Below are 25,339 nucleotides of genomic sequence, written 5' to 3' on the forward strand. Positions count from 1 at the left end.
CTATGTTTGCGTTGTTTTTGGCTTTTGGAACTGTTCAAAACGCGAAAAGTGAGTTTCTTCAGAATTCCTGGAGAGGTAATCAACAAGAGTGCAAGACTCCAGTCGAAGACTGCACAAGTTTGAAGTGATCACTTCGTTAAAAGTTTGTTTGATATACTTTTAACGCTTCGTATTTCTCATTGAAGTATTATCTTGATATTATTTAGAGATATCCAATAATATCGGCCGATAAATGCGTTAAAATGTAATATCGGAAATTATCGGTATGGTTTTTTTAAATTATCGGTGTCGTTTTTTTAATTTTTTTTTTTTATTAAATCAACATAAAAAAACACAAGATACACTTACAATTAGTGCACCAACCCAAAAAAAAACCTCCCTCCCCCATTTACACTCATTCACACTCATTCACACAAAAGGGTTGTTTCTTTTTGTTATTAATATTCTGGTTCCTACATTATATATCAATATATATCAATACAGTCTGCAAGGGATACAGTCCGTAAGCACACATGATTGTGTGTGCTGCTGGTCCACTAAAAGTACTAACCTTTAACAGTTAATTTTACTCATTTTCATTAACTACTAGTTTCTATGTAACTGTTTTTATATTGTTTTACTTTCTTTTTTATTCAAGAAAATGTTTTTAATTTATTTATCTTATTTCATTTTATAAATTTTGTTTAAAAGTACCTTATCTTCACCATACCTGGTTGTCCAAATTAGGCATAATAATGTGTTAATTCCACGACTGTATATATCGGTTGATATCGATATCGGTATCGGTAATTAAAGAGTTGGACAATATCGGAATATCTGATATCGGCAAAAAGCCATTATCGGACATCCCTAATATTATTTGTATTTCTTAAAACACATTTTTGCTACGACTGCTCTGTAAAACACCAACTAAGCGAGTCTAAATAAAGGAAAGCAAATATGAGCAAAACCTAAAAGAGTTAAGTTTTTACCAAAGGCAACAATTATAACTGAAGCTTTCAGCACATACACAATATTGACATCTATAGTTATATTTTGATAAGGACTGGGAAAAACTGCGCGTACTCGTAAACGGCGCGTACAACAAAAACAAAGCAACAAACATGGCTGTAGAAGCGAAGTTAAATCATGAAATGCAACCTTACCCGAGCAAATACGATGCATGAATTTTCTGGGAAAGTCTTGAAAGTTGATGCCAATTTCATTGACATAGCCACACACAAAGAAGTTGTAGGCCTCCATGTTTTTCCAAGTTTTCATCTCTTGTGTCGTGTAGAATGATATCTGGGGCCGTATTTATCAAGCTTCTTAGAATTACTCCTAAGAAGTCTGCTAAGAGTTGACTTATGAGTAAAGAAATTCTTTGCTGAAAGCTGCACTTAAAAGTTAGTTATCAAGCGTCTTACTCACACTTTCAGCGAAGTGTAGGACTGAATCTTAAGTGTCACACTCAGAGCTGAGTTACGACATTACTATGTGCCGTAAACGGAATTTTAGGTGACGTCATTTCAGTGTCCGTAGAAATGACCAATCACGGAAGGGAATCCCTTGTCTAAGAATAAAGCAATGTCTTAGAAATATTTAAGTGGACAATCTTTTGACAATAAACTACAAAATAATACAAAACAAACAAACAATATTGGCAATGAATCAAAAATAAATGTTTCCTTTTTTTTCCAATTCATTAATTAGGCAACTAATTTGAAACTGGTGTGGGTGGCTCTGCTGTGAAAGCTCTGCTGCGTGATGTTGCTGATGAGATGACGCCCCTTATTAAATCTGTGACAAAAATAATACCCGCTCTGTCTAAACGATACCGTTTGATCAGCTGCCCGTCATCAAACAAAGCCAGGACATCCTTCCGCTCCCTGAACATTCGCGCACGTCTCTCTCGCCTCAGTGCCATCCCCCGCTGGCAACTCCTAACCACTTAGGACACCTCTGAAGGTCTCTTAAATATCGTGGAGAGTAGGAGTGATTCTTAGACTTAAGAAAGTGGATAAATAGCTTGTATTCTTAAGTTTGAGAGTAGGACTAAATTTCGAAAATTCTCAGGACTTAAGTGTAAAATGGCACTCTAAGACGCTTGATAAATACGGCCCCTGGAGTACAATATTGTTTAATATGTCTGGGAATGCGACCAACGAATAATCCTTCATATCACTCGACAAATCTTATTTTGATAAAGTATAGGGATAGACTCTATTGCATAGTTAGATTTTTTTGCTCCTATCTGCTTTTAATAGTAAGACCTAGGCCCCTTGCCTACTCAGATAGTTCGCACTTTGTTTTCTGCATGTTTGTTTTGGTGGGCCACCACTTCCGTTCAAAAGTCACGTGTCCGAAAACAACCTATAGAGAATTGAGTTGAATCGAGAAACGTCACACCAAGAATTGGAATCGAATTGAATTGTGAGTTGTTGTACAATTCACATCCCGAGGAAATAATGCTGAGAATAATATAGTTTGTTGGCAATCAATTCAGGAACAATATATTTTCTGGCAAAATGTGTTATCGTCCCAGGCCTAGTAAAACATACACTATATTTATTTTTAGAATAAATAATAAATAATACACATTTACCGTATTTTTCGGACTATAAGTCGCAGTTTTTTTCATAGTTTGGCCGGGGGTGCGACTTATACTCAGGAGCGACTTATGTGTGAAATTATTAACACATTACCGTAAAATATCAAATAATATTATGTAGCTCATTCACGTAAGAGACTAGACGTATAAGATTTCATGGGATTTAGTGATTAGGAGTGACAGATTGTTTGGTAAACGTATAGCATGTTCTATATGTTATAGTTATTTGAATGACTCTTACCATAATATGTTACGTTAACATACCAGGCACGTTCTCAGTTGGTTATTTATGCCTCATATAACGTACACTTATTCAGCCTGTTGTTCACTATTCTTTATTTTAAATTGCCTTTCAAATGTCTATTCTTGGTGTTGGGTTTTATCAAATAAATTTCCCCAAAAAATGCGACTTATACTCCAGTGCGACTTATATATGTTTTTTTCCTTCTTCATTATGCATTTTCGGCCGGTGCGCCTTATACTCCGGAGCGACTTATACTCCGAAAAATACGGTACATGTATTCGTCAATAATAATATTAGCTCACTGAGTAGAGCAATTACACTGTTTTGGCTTAGGTAGTTAGCAGGAATATGCAAAACAAATCCATAAAAGCTTATAGCAAACTGAGCCAGAAAGAACCTATTAAATTTTGGTGCAAATCCGAATAAATGTGGAGTTTATTTTGACTATACCTTAGACCAGTGCTTCCCAAACCTTTCTCTTAAAGAAAAAGCTAGGCCAGCAACACTCGTGTCCTTCTTATAATTTTAATATAAACTGAATAGGCGCTACCAAAACACAGACCGGTTCCGACAAGGTCTTCGTCAGTTTGCAATTTTTTTTAACAGGAAGTGATGCACTTAAATAGTCACAGCTGTGGTCAATCAACAACTTCAGAAATGAAAGTGCACAAATAATAGACAAAATGGAACATTGTACAATAGGAAAATAAAGTAGTACAAAAATAATACTTAAATGTGTACTTTTTCAAGAAGTACCACCTCAGAAAACACTTAGCTCTCAAATTACCACCATAATTACCAACATTAAAATACAGTAGCGTAGTAGGCTTTAGTATCCATTAAAAACAAGGGAGCAATTTTATTTAACACGTATATTTAATATTTTGGTCACTGTAACATTACACACATTGCACAAACATTAACAATGATACGTTATATACAGTACATATTTACAGACTTCTTTGGCGCACCACTAGTTGGAACTCGAGAATCACTGCCTTAAAGTGATGCCCTTAAATAGTCACAGCTGTGGTCGATCAACAGCTTCAAAACTGAAAGTGCACAAATAATAGACAAAATGGAAAATTGTATAAAAAAAAAATCAAAGACTCAGCACAGTATCATAGGAAAATAAAGTACCGTATTTTTCAGACTATAAGTCGCAGTTTTTTTCATAGTTTGGCCGGGGGTGCGACTTATACTCAGGAGCGACTTATGTGTGAAATTATTAACACATTACCGTAAAATATCAAATAATATTATTTAGCTCATTCACATAAGAGAATAGACGTAGAAAATTTCATGGGATTTAGCGATTAGGAGTGACAGATTGTTTGGTAAACGTATAGCATGTTCTATATGTTATAGTTATTTGAATGACTCTTACCATAATATGTTACGTTAACATACCAGGAACGTTCTCAGTTGGTTATTTATGCCTCATATAACGTACACTTATTCAGCCTGTTGTTCACTATTCTTTATTTATTTATTTTTAATTGCCTTTCAAATGTCTATTCTTGGTGTTGGGTTTTATCAAATAAATTTCCCCAAAAAATGCGACTTATACTCCAGTGCGACTTATATATGTTTTTTCCTTCTTTATTATGCATTTTCGGCCGGTGCGACTTATACTCCGGTGCGACTTATACTCCGAAAAATACGGTATATGTATTCGTCAAATATAATATTAGCTCACTGAGTAGAGCAATTACACTGTTTTGGCTCAGGTAGTTAGCAGGAATATGCAAAACAAATCCATAAAAGCTTATGGCAAACTGAGCCAGAAAGAACCTATTAAATTTTGGTGCAAATCCGAAAAAATGTGGAGTTTATTTTGACTATACCTTAGACCAGTGCTTCCCAAACCTTTCTCTTAAAGAAAAAGCAAGGCCAGCAACACTCGTGTCCTTCTTATAATTTTAATATGAACTGCATAGGCGCTACCAAAACACAGACCGGTTCCGACAAGGTCTTCGTCAGTTTGCAATTTTTTTAGCAGGAAGCGATGCACTTAAATAGTCACAGCTGTGATCAATCAACAACTTCAGAAATGAAAGTGCACAAATAATAGACAAAATGGAAAATTGTACAATAGGAAAATAAAGTAATACAAGCTCCTCTCTGAGCTGCCACCTTATCGTGGTAGAGGAGTTCGCGTGTCCCAATGATCCTAGGAGCTATGTTGTCCGGGGGCTTTATGCCCCCTGGTAGGGTCTCCCAAGGCAAACTGGTCCTAGGTGAGGGATCAGACAAAGAGCAGCTCGAAGACCTCAATGAAAGATAAAAACAAGGAACCCAGATTTCCCTCGCCCGGACGCGGGTCACAGGGGCCCCCCTCTGGAGCCAGGCCCGGAGGTGGGGCACGATGGCGAGCGCCTGGTGGCCGGGCCTGTCCCCATGGGGCCCGGCCAGGCACAGCCTGAAGAGGCAACGTGGGTCCCCCCTCCAATGGGCTCACCACCCATAGCAGGGGTCATAGAGGTCTGGTGCGAAGTGAGCTGGGCGGCGGCCGAAGGCAGGGCACTTGGCGGTCCGATCCTCGGCTACAGAAGCTAGCTCTTGGGACGTGGAACGTCACCTCGCTGGGGGGGAAGGGGCCTGAGCTAGTGCGCGAGGTGGAGAAGTTCCGGCTAGACATAGTCGGACTCACTTCGACGCACAGCAAGGGCTCTGGAACCAGTTCTCTCGAGAGGGGCTGGACTCTCTTTCACTCTGGCGTTGCCGGCAGTGAGAGGCGACGGGCTGGGGTGGCAATTCTTGTTGCCCCCCGGCTCAGAGCCTGCATGTTGGAGTTCAACCCGGTGGACGAGAGGGTAGCTTCCCTCCGCCTTCGGGTGGGGGAACGGGTCCTTACTGTGGTTTGTGCTTACGTGCCAAACTGCAGCTCAGAGTACCCACCCTTTTTGGATTCACTCGAGGGAGTACTTGAGAGTGCTCCCCCGGGTGATTCCCTCGTTCTACTGGGGGACTTCAACGCTCATGTTGGCAGCGACAGTGAAACCTGGAGAGGTGTGATTGGGAAGAATGGCCGCCCGGATCTGAACCCGAGCGGTGTTTTGTTATTGGACTTTTGTGCCCGTCACAGATTGTCCATAACGAACACCATGTTCAAACATAAGGGTGTCCATATGTGCACTTGGCACCAGGACACCCTAGGCCGCAGTTCCATGATCGACTTTGTAGTTGTGTCGTCGGATTTGCGGCCTCATGTTTTGGACACTCGGGGGAAGAGAGGGGCGGAGCTTTCTACCGATCACCACCTGGTGGTGAGTTGGCTGCGCTGGTGGGGGAGGATGCCGGACAGACCTGGCAGGCCCAAACGCATTGTGAGGGTTTGCTGGGAACGTCTGGCGGAGTCTCCTGTCAGAGAGACTTTCAATTCCCACCTCCGGAAGAACTTTGAACATGTCACGAGGGAGGTGCTGGACATTGAGTCCGAAAGGACCATGTTCCGCGCCTCTATTGTAGAGGCGGCTGATTGGAGCTGTGGCCGCAAGGTAGTTGGTGCCTGTCGTGGCGGTAATCCTAGAACCCGTTGGTGGACACCGGCGGTGAGGGATGCCGTCAAGCTGAAGAAGGAGTCCTATCGGGTTCTTTTGGCTCATAGGACTCCTGAGGCAGCGGACAGGTACCGACAGGCCAAATGGTGTGCGGCTTCAGCGGTCGCAGAGGCAAAAACTCGGACATGGGAGGAGTTCGGGGAAGCCATGGAAAACGACTTCTGGACGGCTTCGAAGCGATTCTGGACCACCATCCGCCGCCTCAGGAAGGGGAAGCAGTGCACTATCAACACCGTGTATGGTGGGGATGGTGTTCTGCTGACCTCGACTGCGGATGTTGTGGATCGGTGGAGGGAATACTTCGAAGACCTCCTCAATCCCACCAACACGTCTTCCTATGAGGAAGCAGTGCCTGGGGAATCTGTGGTGGGCTCTCCTATTTCTGGGGCTGAGGTTGCTGAGGTAGTTAAAAAGCTCCTGGGTGGCAAGTACCGGAGTTCCTTAAGGCTCTGGATGCTGTGGGGCTGTCTTGTTTGACAAGACTCTGCAGCATCGCGTGGACATCGGGGGCGGTACCTCTGGATTGGCAGACCGGGGTGGTGGTTCCTCTCTTTAAGAAGGGGAACCGGAGGGTGTGTTCTAACTATCGTGGGATCACACTCCTCAGCCTTCCCGGTAAGGTCTATTCGGGTGTGCTGGAGAGGAGGCTACGCCGGATAGTCGAACCTCGGATTCAGGAGGAACAGTGTGGTTTTCGTCCTGGTCGTGGAACTGTGGACCAGCTCTATACTCTCGGCAGGGTCCTTGAGGGTGCATGGGAGTTTGCCCAACCAGTCTACATGTGTTTTGTGGACTTGGAGAAGGCATTCGACCGTGTCCCTCGGGAAGTCCTGTGGGGAGTGCTCAGAGAGTATGGGGTATTGGACTGTCTGATTGTGGCGGTCCGCTCCCTGTATGATCAGTGCCAGAGTTTGGTCCGCATTGCCGGCAGTAAGTCGGACACGTTTCCAGTGAGGGTTGGACTCCGCCAAGGCTGCCCTTTGTCACCGATTCTGTTCATAACTTTTATGGACAGAATTTCTAGGCGCAGTCAAGGCGTTGAGGGGATCTGGTTTGGTGGCTGCAGGATTAGGTCTCTGCTTTTTGCAGATGATGTGGTCCTGATGGCTTCATCTGGCCAGGATCTTCAGCTCTCACTGGATCGGTTCGCAGCTGAGTGTGAAGCGACCGGGATGAGAATCAGCACCTCCAAGTCCGAGTCCATGGTTCTCGCCCGGAAAAGGGTGGAGTGCCATCTCCGGGTTGCGGAGGAGACCCTGCTCCAAGTGGAGGAGTTCAAGTACCTTGGAGTCTTGTTCACGAGTGAGGGAAGAGTGGATCGTGAGATCGACAGGCGGATCGGTGCGGCGTCTTCAGTAATGCGGACGCTGTATCGATCCGTTGTGGTGAAGAAGGAGCTGAGCTGGAAGGCAAAGCTCTCAATTTACCGGTCGATCTACGTTCCCATCCTCACCTATGGTCATGAGCTTTGGGTTATGACCGAAAGGACAAGATCACGGGTACAAGCGGCCGAAATGAGTTTCCTCCATCGGGTGGCGGGGCTCTCCCTTAGAGATAGGGTGAGAAGCTCTGCCATCCGGGGGGAGCTCAAAGTAAAGCCGCTGCTCCTCCACATCGAGAGGAGCCAGTTGAGGTGGTTCGGGCATCTGGTCAGGATGCCACCCAAACGCCTCCCTAGGGAGGTGTTTAGGGCACGTCCGACCGGTAGGAGGCCACGGGGAAGACCCAGGACACGTTGGGAAGACTATGTCTCCCGGCTGGCCTGGGAATGCCTCGGGATCCCCCGGGAAGAGCTGGACAAAGTGGCTGGGGAGAGGGAAGTCTGGGTTTCCCTGCTTAGGCTGCTGCCCCCGCGACCCGACTTCGGATAAGCGGAAGAAGATGGATGGATGGATGGAAAAATAATACAAAACTTTTTCAGGAAGTACCACCTCAGAAAACACTTAGCTCTCAAATTACCACCATAATTACCAACATTAAAATAGAGTAGCGTAGTAGGCTTTAATATCCATTAAAAACAAGGGAGCAATTTTATTTAACACGTATATTTAATATTTTGGTCACTGTAACATTACACACATTGCACAAACATTAACAATGATACGTTATATACAGTACATACTTACAGACTTCTTTGGCGTACCACTAGTTGGAGCTCGAGAATCACTGCCTTAAAGTGATGCCCTTAAATAGTCACAGCTGTGGTCAATCAACAGCTTCAAAACTGAAAGTGCACAAATAATAGACAAAATGGAAAATTGTATAAAAAAAAATCAAAGACTCAGCACAGTATCATAGGAAAATAAAGTACCGTATTTTTCGGACTATAAGTCGCAGTTTTTTTTCATAGTTTGGCCGGGGGATGCGACTTATACTCAGGAGCGACTTATGTGTGAAATTATTAACACATCACCGTAAAATATCAAAACATATTATTTAGCTCATTCACATAAGAGACTAGACGTAGAAAATTTCATGGGATTTAGCGATTAGGAGTGACAGATTGTTTGGTAAACGTATAGCATGTTCTATATGTTATAGTTATTTGAATGACTCTTACCATAATATGTTATGTTAACATACCAGGCACGTTCTCAGTTGGTTATTTATGCGTCATATAAAGTACACTTATTCAGCCTGTTGTTCACTATTCTTTATTTATTTTAAATTGCCTTTCAAATGTCTATTCTTGGTGTTGGATTTTATCAAATAAATTTCCCCAAAAAATGCAACTTATACTCCAGTGCGACTTATATATGTTTTTTCCTTCTTTATTATGCATTTTCGGCCGGTGCGACTTATACTCCGAAAAATACGGTAATACAAAAATAATAAAAACATTTAAAAAATGATTTACTTTTTCACCAAGTACCACCTCAGAAAACACTTAACTCTCAAATTACCCACATTAAAATACAGTAGCGTAGTAGACTTTATTATCCATTAAAAACAAGGGAGTGGTTTTATTTATCACGTATATTTAATATTTTAGTCACTGTAGCATTACACACAATGTGAAGTGAAGTGAAGTGAAGTGAATTATATTTATATAGCGCTTTTCTCTAGTGACTCAAAGCGCTTTACATAGTGAAAACCCAATATCTAAGTTACATTTAAACCAGTGTGGGTGGCACTGAGAGCAGGTGGGTAAAGTGTCTTGCCCAAGGACACAACGGCAGTGACTAGGATGGCGGAAGCGGGGATCGAACCTGCAACCCTCAGGTTGATGGCACGGCCACTCTACCAACCGAGCTTGGTAGAGTGGCCGCTATGTATATATATAAAGATACCAAAAATTGGACTTTTGAGGGAATCTTTTACCACATATTGAACAAGAAAAGGGTTTTTCTCCGGTGTGTGTTCTCATGTGTCGCTTAAAAGTAGACCTGAAAGGAAACGTATGGCCACAAAATGAGCAAGAAAAGGGGTTTTCTGTGGTGTGTGTTTTTATGTGTCGATTTAAGTCCCTCTTTTGAGAAAAGGTTTCGGAACAAACAGAGCAAGTGAAACAGATCTTGTCCTTAGAGCATTCAGAGTGTTTTTTGTTAACAAACATTAACAATGATATGCCATATACTGTACATATTTACAGACTTCTTTGGCGTACCGCTAGTTGGAGCTCGAGAATCACTGCCTTAGACAGTTTTGCACACCTTTTTCTGTTTTTGTTTATACACTGATACGGGGTTGCAAAAGTGTCCGCCCTGAGATCGAAAGGTTGTGAGTCATACCAAAGACTACAAAAAATGGGACCCATTACCTCCCTGCTTGGCACTCAGCATCAAGGGTTGGAATTGGGGGTTAAATCACCAAAAATTATTCCCGGGCGCGGCCACTGCTGCTGCTCACTGCTCCCCTCACCTCCCAGAGGGGTGAGGGTGATGGGTCAAATGCAGAGGATAATCTCACCACACTTAGTGTGTGACGATCATTGGTACTTTAACTTTAACATTGGCGGGTACACCACCTGGATGTATTTGACACATTGTGCAATGTGTGACTTCTAAAACACTTGGTGGACAGCAGCAATCGCTTTCAACACAACAGGTGAGAAGAAGCGAGTGTCATGTGTCGAACTTCATTCCCGCTTTGGTATTTTGCCGAATAGCCTTTCGCACAGGCAGCATCACGCCCCTGTTATGGGACTGATACTGCCTACTAAGACAGGAAATTGTTGGGTCACATGTTCATCCATCCTCTTCCAGGCAGTGAGGAAAGGGAGTGTGTGCATGTTGTGGTCACTGTAACTAAAGTTACGGCATCCGTCTTCATTTGTGTGCGCCATGATCTCAGCTGTGGAAACAGCTGTTGACATGTTGAGCTGATTACCGTACTTTATTTTTTTAATTATTTTTTTCACTTTCTTAGATTGCAACTACACACACACAGCACACCCCCTTCACTCGCCCTGTGCGCTGTATTAGAGGGCTCCCTCTGAATGACAGAGTGCTTTTGTCCAAGCCTTTGAAATCCTTGTCACATTCCTTTCCGACGCACAGCCCAACAACAAAGGGGCCTTCATGTTGCCGAGCTGATTGAGGGGAAAAAGGCATAAACAAAACTTTTGTCGGGGGGAAAGGACTTCATTCTCTGCCAAATGTTTTATCTGCGCTAGATTAATGCAATAATAACATTCGTGCTTGTGTTTGTTTGTGTATGCTTATGCTTGCTGGGGTCATTAACCCATTTCGAGCAGGAGAAAGACACAATCACAGCCACTCATGACCTTCCCTGCTCCCACTTACCTCCTAACCAGGCTATTTTTGGAACTGTTTTAATGTCGCTTTCTGTTAGGACTGAGTAGATGACATTAAACTTCTGGTTGGCATTTATTGTACCTGGAAGTTACACAACAATGAAACTCTGTTGTGTTTCGTGCACTACCACTTTTTAGGCGCTGTGAAACTTAATGTGTGTTTTGTATTTGCAGTGGAGACCAAGGCAGAGGACAAGCAGTCAATAGCGAGCCAAGAGACTGAGCAGCCTTCAGTGCCTTTGCACACAGGTAATTTCACCAAAACACACATTTTCACTAGCTGCTAACTAAAGTAAGAGCGGCCTGTATTTATGTTTTATAGAAGCAGTCTGCATGTGGCCCAACAAAATTCATGAAAAGTAACATTTTTAGAACTAAAATGATTTAAAATCAAACTTGTATTCTTAAAAAACTGTCTTTTTTCACATTTTAGGTTTGCATTAGTTGTTTAGACTTAGACTAGACTAGACTTAGACTTAGACTTCCTTTTTATTGTCATTCAAATTTGAACTTTACAGCACAGATAAGAACGAAATTTCGTTACATAAGCTCATGGTAGTGCAGGATAAAAAAGCAGTACGGTGCAAATAAATATATATAAATAATATATAAATATATATATAAAATAAATAAATATGTATAAATAAATAGATTACTGTACAGATAAATATATTGCACTTTAGGACTTATAATATGAATATTTTGTACTATTTTGTTTTATTACTTTCTTTTTTATATTGTTTTGTTTAAAATTTATTTGAATATCAATTCATTAATACAAATGTTTGGTCTTAAATAATATATTATGGATAAAAAATGAATAATGCAGCTGAGATAGGCTCCAGCACCCCCCGCCACCCCGAAAGGGACAAGCGGTAGAAAATGGATGGACGGATGGATGGATAGAATATTAACATTTGCACATGTTTTCCAACTAAGTAAATATGAGGACAATTTATAATGAATACATTATGAACAAATTAGATTATCATAAAATATACATTTTCATTCATTATTTTTTTCCACAGTAAATCTTTAAATATCCACGTTTTGATGCGCATGTAAAATGAGAAACAACTCTTAAAACAATTAGCTTTATTTTGTTTTAAAACACTATTTTTGTATTAATAAATACAATTTAATTAGTAACTTTTTTCATGTAAAGAAAAAATATTACTTTTTTCCCAAAACATGTTTTATTGCGGCTAAAATATTATCTGATAAGTTTCAAAAATAAAAATAAGAAAATCCCTGGAATAAAGTAAATAAGTAAAAATATTGTCTCTTCTGTGCTAGAAAAATTATTTTTAGAACTAAAATGATTTAAAATCAAACTTGTATTCTTAAAAAACTGTCTTTTTTTCACATTTTACATTAGTTGTTTAGGACTTATAATATGAATTTGTTGTACTATTTTGTTTTATTACTAGCTTTTTTACATTGTTTTGTTTAACATTGATTTGAATATTAATTAATTAATACAAATGTTTGGTCTTAAATGATATATTATGGATAAAAAATGAATAGAATATTAACATTTGCAAATGTTTTCCCATTAAGTAAATATGAGGACAATGTGTAATGAATACTTTATGAACAAATATGATTATTATGAAATATAGATTTTTATTCATAATTTTTTTCCACATTAAATCTTTAAAAATCCACTTTTTGATACACATGTAAAATGAGGAACAACTCTTAAAACAATTTGCTTTATTTTGATATAAAACTTTAAAACACTATTTTTGTAATAATGAATACAATTTAATTAGTAACTTTTTCCATGTAAAGAAAAAAATATTACTTTTTTTTCCAAATCATGTTTTATTGCGGCTAAAATATTATCTGATAAGTTTCAAAAATAAAAATAAGAAAATCCCTGGAATAAAGTAAATATGTAAAAATATTGTCTCTTCTGTGCTAGAAAAATCATTTTTAGAACTAAAATGATTTAAAATCAAACTTGTATTCTTAAAAAACTGTCTGTTTTCACATTTTAGGTTTGCATTAGTTGTTTAGGACTTATAATATGAATATGTTGTACCATTCTGTTTTATTAATTGCTTTTTCATATTGTTTTGTTTATAATTGATTTGAAAATTAATTATTAATACAAATGTTTGGTCTTAAATAATATATTATAGATAAAAACATTTATAGAATATTAACATTTCCAATTTTTTGCCCGCTAACTAAATATGAGGAAAATTTGTAATGAATATATTATGGACATATTAGATTATTATAAAATATACATTTTCATTCATTATTTTTTTCCACATTAAATCTTTAAAAATCCACGTTTTGATGCACATGTAAAACGAGGAACAAATCTTGAAACAATTTGCTTTATTTTGATTTAAAACTTTAAAACACTATTTTTGTAATAATAATTTTTCTTGTAAAGAAAAAAAATATAACTTTTTTTCCACAACATGTTTTACTGTGGCTAAAATATTATCTGATAAGTTTAAAAAAAATAAGAATAAAATAAAATAAAAATCCCTGGAATAAAGTAAATAAGTAAAAATAATATCTCTAAAATATGTCTGTAAGAAAATAAAAGCTTTTTTCAAGTCTTACTGGACAAATAGATCACTGCAAAATGTAAACTTATATTAGCAAAATCAGCTTTACAAAATAGCTACACATTTACAAAATAGCTACAAAGCTACACAAACTTTTCAATGTAATGAATAAATTATGAATTCAACAGACAACAATATATTTGTATTTATCGGTAGTTTTCTTCTTTTTTTTGCAGTATTTTTTTTATTTTTTATTAATTTATTTTTATATCATGATTTTATGATGAAATAAAATGATGTTAACGGATAATAATTATATAATTTTTTTCCAATTAATTAATTAGTAAATATGGTAATGACTAAACAATATAAAATTTGATCAAATTATTCAAACATTTTTTGCTGTGCATTTTATGCACAAAATTACAGTGTATTGCGTTACTGCAGGACATGCATTGTGTGTTTCGTGTGTGTTTGTGTGTGCGTGCGTAAGTGTAAGTGTGTTTCTGCATGTGTGTGTGCGCTCCACATTCCCCTGCCATCACATCATGTCTACAATCAGGCTGATAAATACATCGATAGGTGAGCCCTGATTGTTGAGTTGATCAGCTGCCAGCTTCCAGAACATTCCACACAGGATGTTGTTTTGTTGCATTCCGAGCCAAGAAGACACCTATGGCTGCAAGTTGCACACGCCAGATGCTCAGGTGATAAGGGTGAATTGTAATGAGGGGTTCCTGTGTGAATGATGTGTGCAGGTGTGTGTGTAATGTGAGGGTGGCGTGCATCAACTTGTTGGCCCCTGGCCGCTGCTCTCAGTCAAAGGTCTTTTTTAGCAGAATAGTCGGCACTTGACACTGCACAGGAATGTTATCTGCTGCCATAAACACATTCATACACACTCATTAAAATCCTCAGGTTCGAAAATGTATGGTCGCCAAATGTACTACAGGTGAGCTGTGGAATTAGCTTCCATGTGCAGACCTGTCTTATTAACAGGATGATACATACACACTTGAGTGGACATGCCCATTTCTAAACTCACTTTTTAACCCTCCCCTCTAAAAAGTATGTGTGCAACGTGTTTTAGCTTTAATGAATGAAAAAAAGAGTTGGTCTGTAGCTTCTGTTAATGTTAATATGAAATCACTATGAAAAAGCCATAGCCGAATGTTATAAGCAAAGAGTGACCTCTAGTGCCTATGAGTAAGTACTGCAACACAAGCACATGATGATGTTGGGATTATTTGAGGTCCTCTATTTTGCAAAATGTTCTGATGATGTCCAAAAAGTAATATGTGCCACTTGATCCTGTTTATGAGCACCAAACGTGAGAAATATATATTACTTGTTTGAGAGACTTGTTGTATTCCTTTATGTAAGAAAATCCTTCTTCCTCATAAACATAATACCACATCTGACCCGTTCTGTAGCTAATTAACTTATAAATACAATTAACTTATGAACAACATTTACTTACTTACTAATTGAACCAGCATAACTGCAAAATCAGGCTTCACTACGCATCTTTAAAAAAAAAAAGCCTGTAACCGACAACTATCTGTCTGGGTCTATCAAGTTTGATCATTTATTCTTAAAGGCCTACTGAAACCCACTACTACCGACCACGCAGTCTGATAGTTTATATTTCAATGATGAAATCTTAACATTGCAACACATGCCAATACAGCCGGGTTAACTTATAAAGTGCAATTTTAAATTTCCCACTAAACTTCCGGTTGAAAACGTCTATGTATGATGACTTTTACGCGTGACGTCACGGAGTGAACGGAAGTATTGGCACACCATTGTGTCCCAATACAAACAGCTCTGTTTTCATCGAAAAATTCCATAGTATTCTGGACATCTGTGTTGGTGAATCTTTTGCAATTTGTTTAATGAACAATGAAGACTGCAAAGAAGAAAGCTGTAGCTGGGATCAGTGTATTAGCGGCGGACACAACCAGGAGGACTTTGAAATGGATAGCAGACGCGCTACCGTGAGTACAGCTTTGGCTTCCAAACATTTGATCGCTTGCCAGTACGTGTGTGGCGCTATGTGCATGTCACGTACGTAACTTTGGGGAAATATATGTTTCTTGCCGACTCTGATGGCGGCCGGGGTGTCGTCGAAAGCTACAACGCCCGCCGCCGCACCCATGTCCTCACCTTGACTTCCTCCGTCTCCGGGCCGCCGACCGCATCGGTGATCGGGTGAAGTCCTTCGTCGCGCCGTCGATCGCTGGAACGCAGGTGAGCACGGGTCGTGATGAGCAGATGAGAGCTGGCGTAGGTGCAGAGCTAATGTTTTTAGCATAGCTCTGTCGAGGTCCCGTAGCTAAGTTAGCTTCAATGGTGTCTTTAGCAACAGCATTGTTAAGCTTTGCCAGGCTGGACAGCATTAACCGTGTATTTACATGTCCATGGTTTAATAGTATTGTTGATCTTCTGTCTATCTTTCCAGTCAGGGGTTTATTTATTTTGTTTCTATCTGCATTTAAGCACGATATTATCACGTTAGCTCCGTAGCTAAAGAGCTTCGCCGATGTATTGTCGTGGAGATAAAAGTCACTGTGAATGTCCATTTCGCGTTCTCGACTCTCATTTTCAAGATGATATAGTATCCGAGGTGGTTTAAAATACAAATCCGTGATCCACAATAGAAAAAGGAGAAAGTGTGGAATCCAATGAACCCTTGTACCTAAGTTACGATCAGAGCGAAAAAAGATACGTCCTGCACTGCACTCTAGTCCTTCACTCTCACGCTCCTCATCCACGAATCTTTCATCCTCGCTCAAATTAATGGGGTAATCGTCACTTTCTCGGTCCGAATCGCTCTCGCTGCTGGTGTAACCAGTGAGGAAATGTGAGGAGCCCTTCAGCCTGTGACGTCACGCTACTTCCGGTACAGGCAAGGCTTTTTTTTATCAGCCATCAAAAGTTGCGAACTTTATCGTCGATGTTCTCTACTAAATCCTTTCAGCAAAAATATGGCAATATCGCGAAATGATCAAGTATGACACATAGAATGGATCTGCTATCCCCGTTTGAATAAAAAAAATCACTTCAGTAGGCCTTTAAGCAAATACACCATTAGCTTAACCCCGGTGCAAGCTTAAAGAGGTACTGCACTTGTTACGTAATTTTGCCTATCGTTCACAATCCTGCAGGATTTTTTGCATTCTAATTTGAAAAACTGTCTTGTTCTAGGTGGCTACCAAAGCCCCTAACGGGATCAATTTATTGTGCCTCTTAATTACCTTAAAAATGTATCCAAAAACCACCAACATTACTTAATTTGCATTCCGTATCCTTTGTAATAACCAAGCTATCATTGTCATTGTAAGAGCAAAGACTGAGGAACTGTTTATTTAGCCCAGTGTTTTTCAACCTTTTTTCAGCGAAGGCACATTGTTTTATTGAAAAAATGCAGAGGCACACTGCCAGCAGAAAATGTCAAAAAATGAAACTCAGCAGCCGATATTGACAGTAAAAAGTCGTTCTCGCAATTGTTGGATATTACTTTAAACCATAACGAACCATGCATCACTATAGCTCTTGTCTCAAACTGGGTGTACTGTCACCACCTGTCACATCACGCCGTGACTTATTTTGAGATTTTTGGTGTTTTCCTGTATGTAGTGTTTTAGTTCTTGCCTAATTTGGTGGCTTTTCCTTTTCCTTACTTTGTGGACGCCGTCTGCTCCACACGCTGTAAGTCTTTGCTGTCGTCCAGCATTCTGTTTTTGTTTACTTTGCAGCCAGTTCAGTTTTAGTTTCGTTCTGCATTGCCTTCCCAAGCTTCAATGCCTTTTCTAAGCGGCTCTCGCCTTTTGTTTATTTTTTGTTTAAGCATTAGACACCTTTTTTACCTGCACACTGTGGCCTGCATATTGTGATCACAACAAACCATGTTCCCAACATCTAGAAAGCAATTAGCTCCCTGCTGCCAGCTACTGATATGAAAGAGTATTACATGGTTACTCTGCTGATCTCTAGACAACACAGACACTCAACAACGGCACATTATTTGCTAATTATAATTACTGGTTTGCAAAAAAATTTTTTTAACCCAATTAGGTGAAATGACAATCTCCCACGGCACATCAGACTGTATCTCACGGTACACTAGTGTGCCGCGGCACAGTGGTTGAAAAACACTGATCTAGCCTTCTAACAAATCGTATTAGTCATAAGCTGGCTTTTGCGTCAGCACCCGAATCGCTTTTGCGCATGTAGTTCACAATGCGATAGGACACCCATCTGTACTGACTGAAAACCATAAACAATCATATTACAGTATCTGTAAAGTATCATTTCATGTTTTGTTTGTGCAGAGCTAGCTCGACAGTGTATGTACTGTAGTTGTAATAATAACTGTGACTATAATAATCATGATCAATATTATAGTGAATCACTCGATGGACAGTTGTCTGTTTGGGCCATCTGGCTGAGGAAGTTTTTTCCACTTGATTTTGGGTAAGCATGCCATTTATGTCGGCATAGCTTGGCTCCACTTCACTCTCTCGGCTTTCGTCTGCTCCAATGTTTCACCCTCTTGCTCATAGGTTCAGGTTCAAAAAGATAAAATTGTGAATCCTCATTGTCCAAAAAATGGTCCTCCTTGTTGTCTGTTACCAAGTCTGCCATGATCAGAAGGTGTTTGTTTCCGGAAGTAGGAACACACATTTGTTGCCGGAAGTCAGACGTGTGTTGCTATGGGTACTGAAATAAATGCGCTGAGGAAATAATTCCCGGTACTGCATAATGACCAAAATAAGGTACATATTGTACATATTACATATTGTTATGAACGTGTCTGTTACTACATTATATATTAGAGATGTCCGATAACATCGGATGTCCGATAATAACGGCCTATAAATGCTTTAAAATGTAATATCATAAATTATCGGTATCTGTTTCAAAAAGTAAAATTTATGACTAAAACGCCGCTGTACGGAGTGGTACACGGACGTAGGGAGAAGTACAGAGCGCCAATAAACCTTAAAGGCACTGCCTTTGCGTGCCGGCCCAATCACATAATATCTACGGCTTTTCACACACACAAGTGAATGCAATCATACTTGGTCAACAGCCATACAGGTCACACTAAGGGTGACCGTATAAACAACTTTAACACTGTTACAAATATGCGCCACACTGTGAACCCACACCAAACAAGAATGACAAACACATTTCGGGAGAACATCGGCACCGTAACACAACATAAACACAACAGAACAAATACCCAGAACCCCTTGCAGCACTAACTCTTCCGGGACGCTACCCCCAACCCCGCCCACCTCAACCTCCTCATGCTCTCTCAGGGAGAGCATGTCCCAAATTCCAAGCTGCTGTTTGGAGGCATGTTAAAAAAAAATAATGCACTTTGTGACTTCAATAATAAATATGGCAGTGCCATGTTGGCATTTTTTTCCATAACTTGAGTTGATTTATTTTGGAAAACCTTGTTACATTGTTTAATGCATCCAGCGGGGCATCACAACAAAATTAGGCATAATAATGTGTTAATTCCACGACTGTATATATCGGTATCGGTTGATATCGGAATCAGTAATTAAGAGGTGGACAATATCGGAATATCGGATATCGGCAAAAAAGCCATTATCGGACATCTCTCTTATATATAGACTTGCAGTGTGTATATAAAATGCTGATGGACGGTTTTGAAGTTGTTTTAGAGGGCTTTGAAAGCTGCCAAGGTGACTCCCATTAGCCGCATCTTGCAAGCGATTTTGAAAAACCTTAAGAACCCTAAAAAGAAGACATGTGTTATTGTCTCTCATAATGATTGTGAACGATAGGCAAAATTCCCAAAAGAGTACAGTTCCCCTTTTAAGCTTGACTATACACATAGAGGCTCAATTCAAATACCCTTCCTTCACCCTTGCTTTTGTGTATTCACGTCAATCAAGAGGCGTTCGAATTATCCGTCAGGTATGCAAGGCGGCCTCAAGGCACAGGCTGAAGCCCAGGGGCCCCACCCTATCAGGGGCCCCAAATTTTGATAGTGGAATGCAATGATTGGTGTTCATAGCTGTTAATCACAAACTGATCAGTTTCGTCTAGCGATTATATACTCTCTCTCTCTCTCTCTCTCTCGGCTGCGTTGTTTTCCTGCCCACACGGTCCGTGTGAGAGACCATTGTACTACCATCGTACTAAAACATAGGCAGACTGTCCTCGAAGCTTACTGACTTCTATTACACACGCACAGATGTGAACGTGCCCATCGCGAAAGAGATGTATTCATGAACGGAATCATTTTTTTAATGGGTGATATTTTTCCATTGTTGCTGTTCTGTTGAATGAAATCATGATATATATTTTTTTCAAAGGGTCGGGGGGTGTATAGTTGTAGTGGGGAGGGTTGTTGAGGTTTGGGGGGGATTTCAACACCCCCACAAAAGTTTGTAACACAGTAATATTTCCTCCCAGCCCCCAAATCACTCACGCTAATAGTGTCAGTTTGAAGAGAATGCCACCATCGCTACAGCGCTTCATAAACCCGACCGTCCTCTAAGCCAGTGTTTTTCAACCTTTTTGGAGCCAAGGCACATTTTTTGCGTTGAAAAAATCACATCACCAGCAGAAATCATTAAAAACGAAACTCAGTTGACAGTAAAAGGTCGTTGTCGCACTTTTTGGATATGACTTTAAACCACAACCAAGCATGCATCAATGTAGCTCTTCTCAAAGTAGGTGTACTGTCACCACCTGTCACATCACGCCGTGACTTATTTTGAGTTTTTTGCTGTTTTCCTGTGTGTAGTGTTTTAGTTCTTGTCTTGCGCTCCTATTTTGGTGGCTTTTTCTCTTTTTTTGGTATTTTCCTGTAGCAGTTTCATGTCTTCCTTTGAGCGATATTTCCCACGTCTACTTTGTTTTAGCAATTGAGAATATTTCAGTTATTTTCATCCTTCGTTGTGGGGACATTGTTGATTGTCATGTCATGTTCGGATGTACATTGTGGACGCCGTCTTTGCACCACAGTAAGTCTTTGCTGTCGTCCAGCATTCTGTTTTTGTTTACTTTGTAGCCAGTTCAGTTTTAGTTTCGTTCTGCATAGCCTTCCCTAAAGGCCTACTGAAATGAAATTTTTTTATTTAAACGGGGATAGCAGATCTATTCTATGTGTCATACTTGATCATTTCGCGATATTGCCATATTTTTGCTGAAAGGATTTAGTATAGAACAACGACGATAAAGATCGCAACTTTTGGTATCTGACAAAAAAAGGCTTGCCCCTACCGGAAGTAGCGTGACGTAGTCAATTGAACATATACGCAAAGTTCCCTATTGTTTACAATGATGGCCGCATGAAGTGAGAGAGATTCGGACCGAGAAAGCGACGATTTCCCCATTAATTTGAGCGAGGATGAAATATTTTTAAATGAGGAAAGTGCAAGTGAAGGACTAGTGGGGAGTGGAAGATGCTGTGAGAGCCGGGGGTGACCTGATATTCAGCTGGAAATGACTACAACAGTAAATAAACACAAGACATATATATACTCTATTAGCCACAACACAACCAGGCTTATATTTAATATGCCACAAATTAATCCCGCATAAAAACACCTAGGTGTTTGTTATGCTAGCTCCTAGCTACTAGCTCGAGCTAGTTATAGCTCGAGCGGGTAATATGGACGGGATCCCGTATATATAACCCGCCAATACAATTCAAACACCTGCATAACACACACACTCACTCAGCCCAAACAACCGTTAACCTAACCCAAGGTTCATAAAGCTTATATATTTAATCAAAGTTACGTACATGACACGCACGTACGGGCAAGCAATCAAATGTTTGGAAGCGCGCGGGTGGGACCTGATATTCAGCTGGGAATGACTACAACAATAAATAAACACAAGATATATATATACTCTATTAGCCACAACACAACCAGGCTTATATTTAATATGCCACAAATTAATCCTAATGCTAGCTCCTAGCTCCTAGCTACTAGCTCGAGCTAGTTATAGCAAGCGATCAAATGTTTGGAAGCGCAGCTGTGTACTCACGTTATCGCAACTGTGTATCCAAATCAAAGTCCTCCTGGTAAGAGTCTCTGTTGTCCGAGTTCTTCCATCTTGACTGCATCTTTCGGGAATGTAAACAAAGAAGCGCCGGCTGTGTACGTGTTGTTGCTGACTTCCCTCGCAAAATACTCCGCTTCGCACCGACAACTTTCTTCTTTGCTTGCTCAGCTTCTTTCTCCATAATGCAATGAACAAATTGCAACAGATTCACCAACACAGATGTCCAGAATACTGTGGAATAATGAGATGAAAACAGAGCTATTTCGTATTGACTTCAATGGTGTCCGAATACTTCCGTTTCAATGATTGACGTCACGCGCATACGTCAACCCTCAGAGGCGTTTCGAACCGGAAGTTTAGCGGGAAATTTAAAATTGCACTTTATAAGTTAACCCGGCCGTATTGGCATGTGTTGCAATGTTAAGATTTCATCATTGATATATAAACTATCAGACTGCGTGGTCGGTAGTAGTGGGTTTCAGTAGGCCTCTAAGCTTCAATGCCTTTTCTTAGGGGCACTCAAATTTTGTTTATTTTTGGTTTAAGCATTACACATCTTTTTACCTGCACCCTGCCTCTCGCTGTTTCCGACATCTACATCAATTAGCTACCGGCTGTCACCTACTGATATGGAAGAGTATTACACGGTTACTCTGCCGAGCTCTAGACAGCACCGACACTCAACAACAACACATCATTTGCAGACTATAATTACTGGTTTGCAAAAAATATTATTAACCCAAATAGGTGAAATTAGATAATCTCCCACGGCACACCAGTGTGCCGCGGCACAGTGGTTGAAAAACACTGCTCTAAGCCAGTGTTTTTCAACCTTTTTTGAGCCAAGGCACATTTTTTTCATTGAAAAAAATCCAGGGGCACACCACCAGCAGAAAATGTTAAAAATTAAACTCAATAAGCTATATTGCCAATATAAAGTCGTTCCATCAACTACTTGACGCAATTGTTGGATATGACTTCAAACCATAACCATCCATGCATCAATAATTCTCTTGTCTCAATGTAGGCTCACAAAGCAATGATCTACCTGCTGCCACCTACTGATATGGAAGAGTATTACATGGTTACTCTGCTGATCTCGAGACAGCACAGACACTCTACAACGGCACATTATTTGCGGATTATAATTATTGGTTTGCAAAATATATATTTTTGAACAATTAGGTGGAATTGCACCAGTGTGCCGCGGCACAGTGGTTGAAAAAACACGGTTCTAACCAACACATTTTACACATAGGCTATTTTCAAGTAGAAGTACATCATGCCTGCCCGCAATACCCAAACAAATGGCAATCATATGGTTATTGCCAGTACTATCAGAAAACAAAGACTACAACCAACTCTGGCAATGGTTATACTGGTGAAAATAAGTAGAGCATGCTTAGCAGCCTAATGTACGCCCCAAACTAAAGATAATAAATTTTACAAAGGTATGCCTATAGGTTACAGTTTGAAACGTTTTATTAGTTTGCAAACTATATTTTTTTGACCAATTGGGTAGATATGCATCATTTCCCACGGCACACCAAACAATGTCTCACGCCGCACTAGTGTGCCACGGCACAGTGGTTGAAAAACACTGCTCTAAGCGATCCAGTAATCCAAAGGCCCACTCAAAATAGTGAACATGTTTTTAATTATACAATACACACACAACTCAGACACACATACGTCGGTGGCTGTCAACAATGGCTTCCGGTCCGTTACTCAAATAGGTCTGTGTGCTACATAAACACAAATAACACCCACTTAATATGTAAATTGATTGTATTGTTTTATATTTTATATTTAGTAAGAGATCTCATGTTAAAAGTCTGTTCATAAACACGAATACCATACATTAATATCATTTTACTTTAATAATAAAATAAAATACTTCCCTGCTGTGAGATATTTTATCATAATGTTGCTGGTGCACAATCTAAAAATGTGAATAAAAAATGCATCTTTTATATCGTCATATATCGTTTATAAATTACATATAGTACCGATGAATACCGTTAATCTATAAGGAATATTGATAATGGCTAGACTACTGCAACGCACTTCTTGTCGGGATCCCCAGCAAGAACATCCAGAAGCTGCAATACATACAGAATGGTGCTGCTAGGATCCTGATGAGAGTGCGGAAATACGACCATATCACACCAATTCTCAAATCCCTTCACTGGCTTCCTGTTCCACTCAGGGTTGAATACAAAGTCTCCCTACTAACCCACCAGCTCATTCACGTAAGAGACTAGACGTATAAGATTTCATGGGATTTAGCGATTAGGAGTGACAGATTGTTTGGTATACGTATAGCATGTTCTATATGTTATAGTTATTTGAATGACTCTTACCATAATATGTTACGTTAACATACCAGGCACGTTCTCAGTTGGTTATTTATGCGTCATATAACGTACACTTATTCAGCCTGTTGTTCACTATTCTTTATTTATTTTAAATTGCCTTTCAAATGTCTATTCTTGGTGTTGGGTTTTATCAAATAAATTTCCCCCAAAATTGCGACTTATACTCCAGTGCGACTTATATATGTTTTTTTTTCCTTCTTTATTATGCATTTTCGGCCGGTGCAACTTATACTCCGGAGCGACTTATACTCCGAAAAATGCGGTACTCACCCCCAAATCCTCCACACAACACCTCCGCTCCGGACAGGCTAACCTCCTCCAACCTCCAAGGACAAAGCCACGAACTATGGGAGACCGGGCTTTCTGCTCCGCCTCTCCCCGTCTATGGAACGCTCTCCCTGACCACCCAAGGGCACCACAGACTGTGGATGCTTTTAAAAAAGGCTTAAAAATACTTCTTTTTTAAAAAGCTTTGTTATAGATGTATGCATACTAGTTCTAGCTATTAGGCTGTTCTAGTTTTTATTTATTTTTTTAAAAATCTTTTTATTGTTATTTTATTTTTATTTATTTTTTTTAAATCTTTTTTTAATACACTGTAGCACTTTGAGGTTGTTTGCTCAATGTAAAGTCCTTTTTACAAATAAAATCTATTATTATTATTATTATTATTATAATGATATCGATAAAATCCTAGCGATATACAACCCTACACGTACCACAGTTTCACTGATACAGATAGGTTTTTTTTGTTGTTTTTTTAATTTTTTTAATTTTTATTTTTTATTATTATTTTTTTTTAATAAATTTTGATTTCTATTTAATGTTTTAATTGGTTTTACCCTTTAAAATCGTTTTTAATCATATTTATTTTTATATTGTTTTTATATTGGTTTTATATTTATTTATCTTTTGTTTTTATTCAGTCATTGGTGGAGCATAATATTGTTTCCATCGAATCCTTCTTTAAAATGTTGTCAATGTTATTTTCTCTGTGTCGCCAGGTGAAGAAGAGCAGGGCTCAATGGCCGACGTGTCCTACTACTCTTACGACTACGACCCGCACTCGGAGCCTTTCCTCGCAGACGCGGAGGCCCCGGATCCTTTTGACGTACCCCGAGCTGACCGAGATGCAGCGCAGAAGGTCGTCCTTCTGCCGGCAGACCCCCAAATCCCCACCGTGGACACAAGAAACATCCCTGAACGATGG

At 39.7% G+C, this 25,339-nt stretch overlaps 1 protein-coding gene across 1 annotated transcript in view; it reads left to right on the forward strand.

Annotated features, from left to right (window-relative positions):
* cpamd8 (C3 and PZP like alpha-2-macroglobulin domain containing 8) overlaps nucleotides 1–25,339 on the forward strand; it is a 140,491-nt gene that overhangs the window by 114,369 nt on the left and 783 nt on the right. The window contains exons 42-43 of the mRNA XM_062039551.1: nucleotides 11,328–11,402; nucleotides 25,134–25,338. Of these exons, the coding sequence (XP_061895535.1) occupies nucleotides 11,328–11,402; nucleotides 25,134–25,338 (280 nt within the window). The remainder of the gene's footprint in view (nucleotides 1–11,327; nucleotides 11,403–25,133; nucleotide 25,339) is intronic.

This window comes from Entelurus aequoreus, linkage group LG27, assembly GCF_033978785.1.
Source record: "Entelurus aequoreus isolate RoL-2023_Sb linkage group LG27, RoL_Eaeq_v1.1, whole genome shotgun sequence".
Taxonomy (NCBI): Eukaryota; Metazoa; Chordata; class Actinopteri; order Syngnathiformes; family Syngnathidae; genus Entelurus; species Entelurus aequoreus.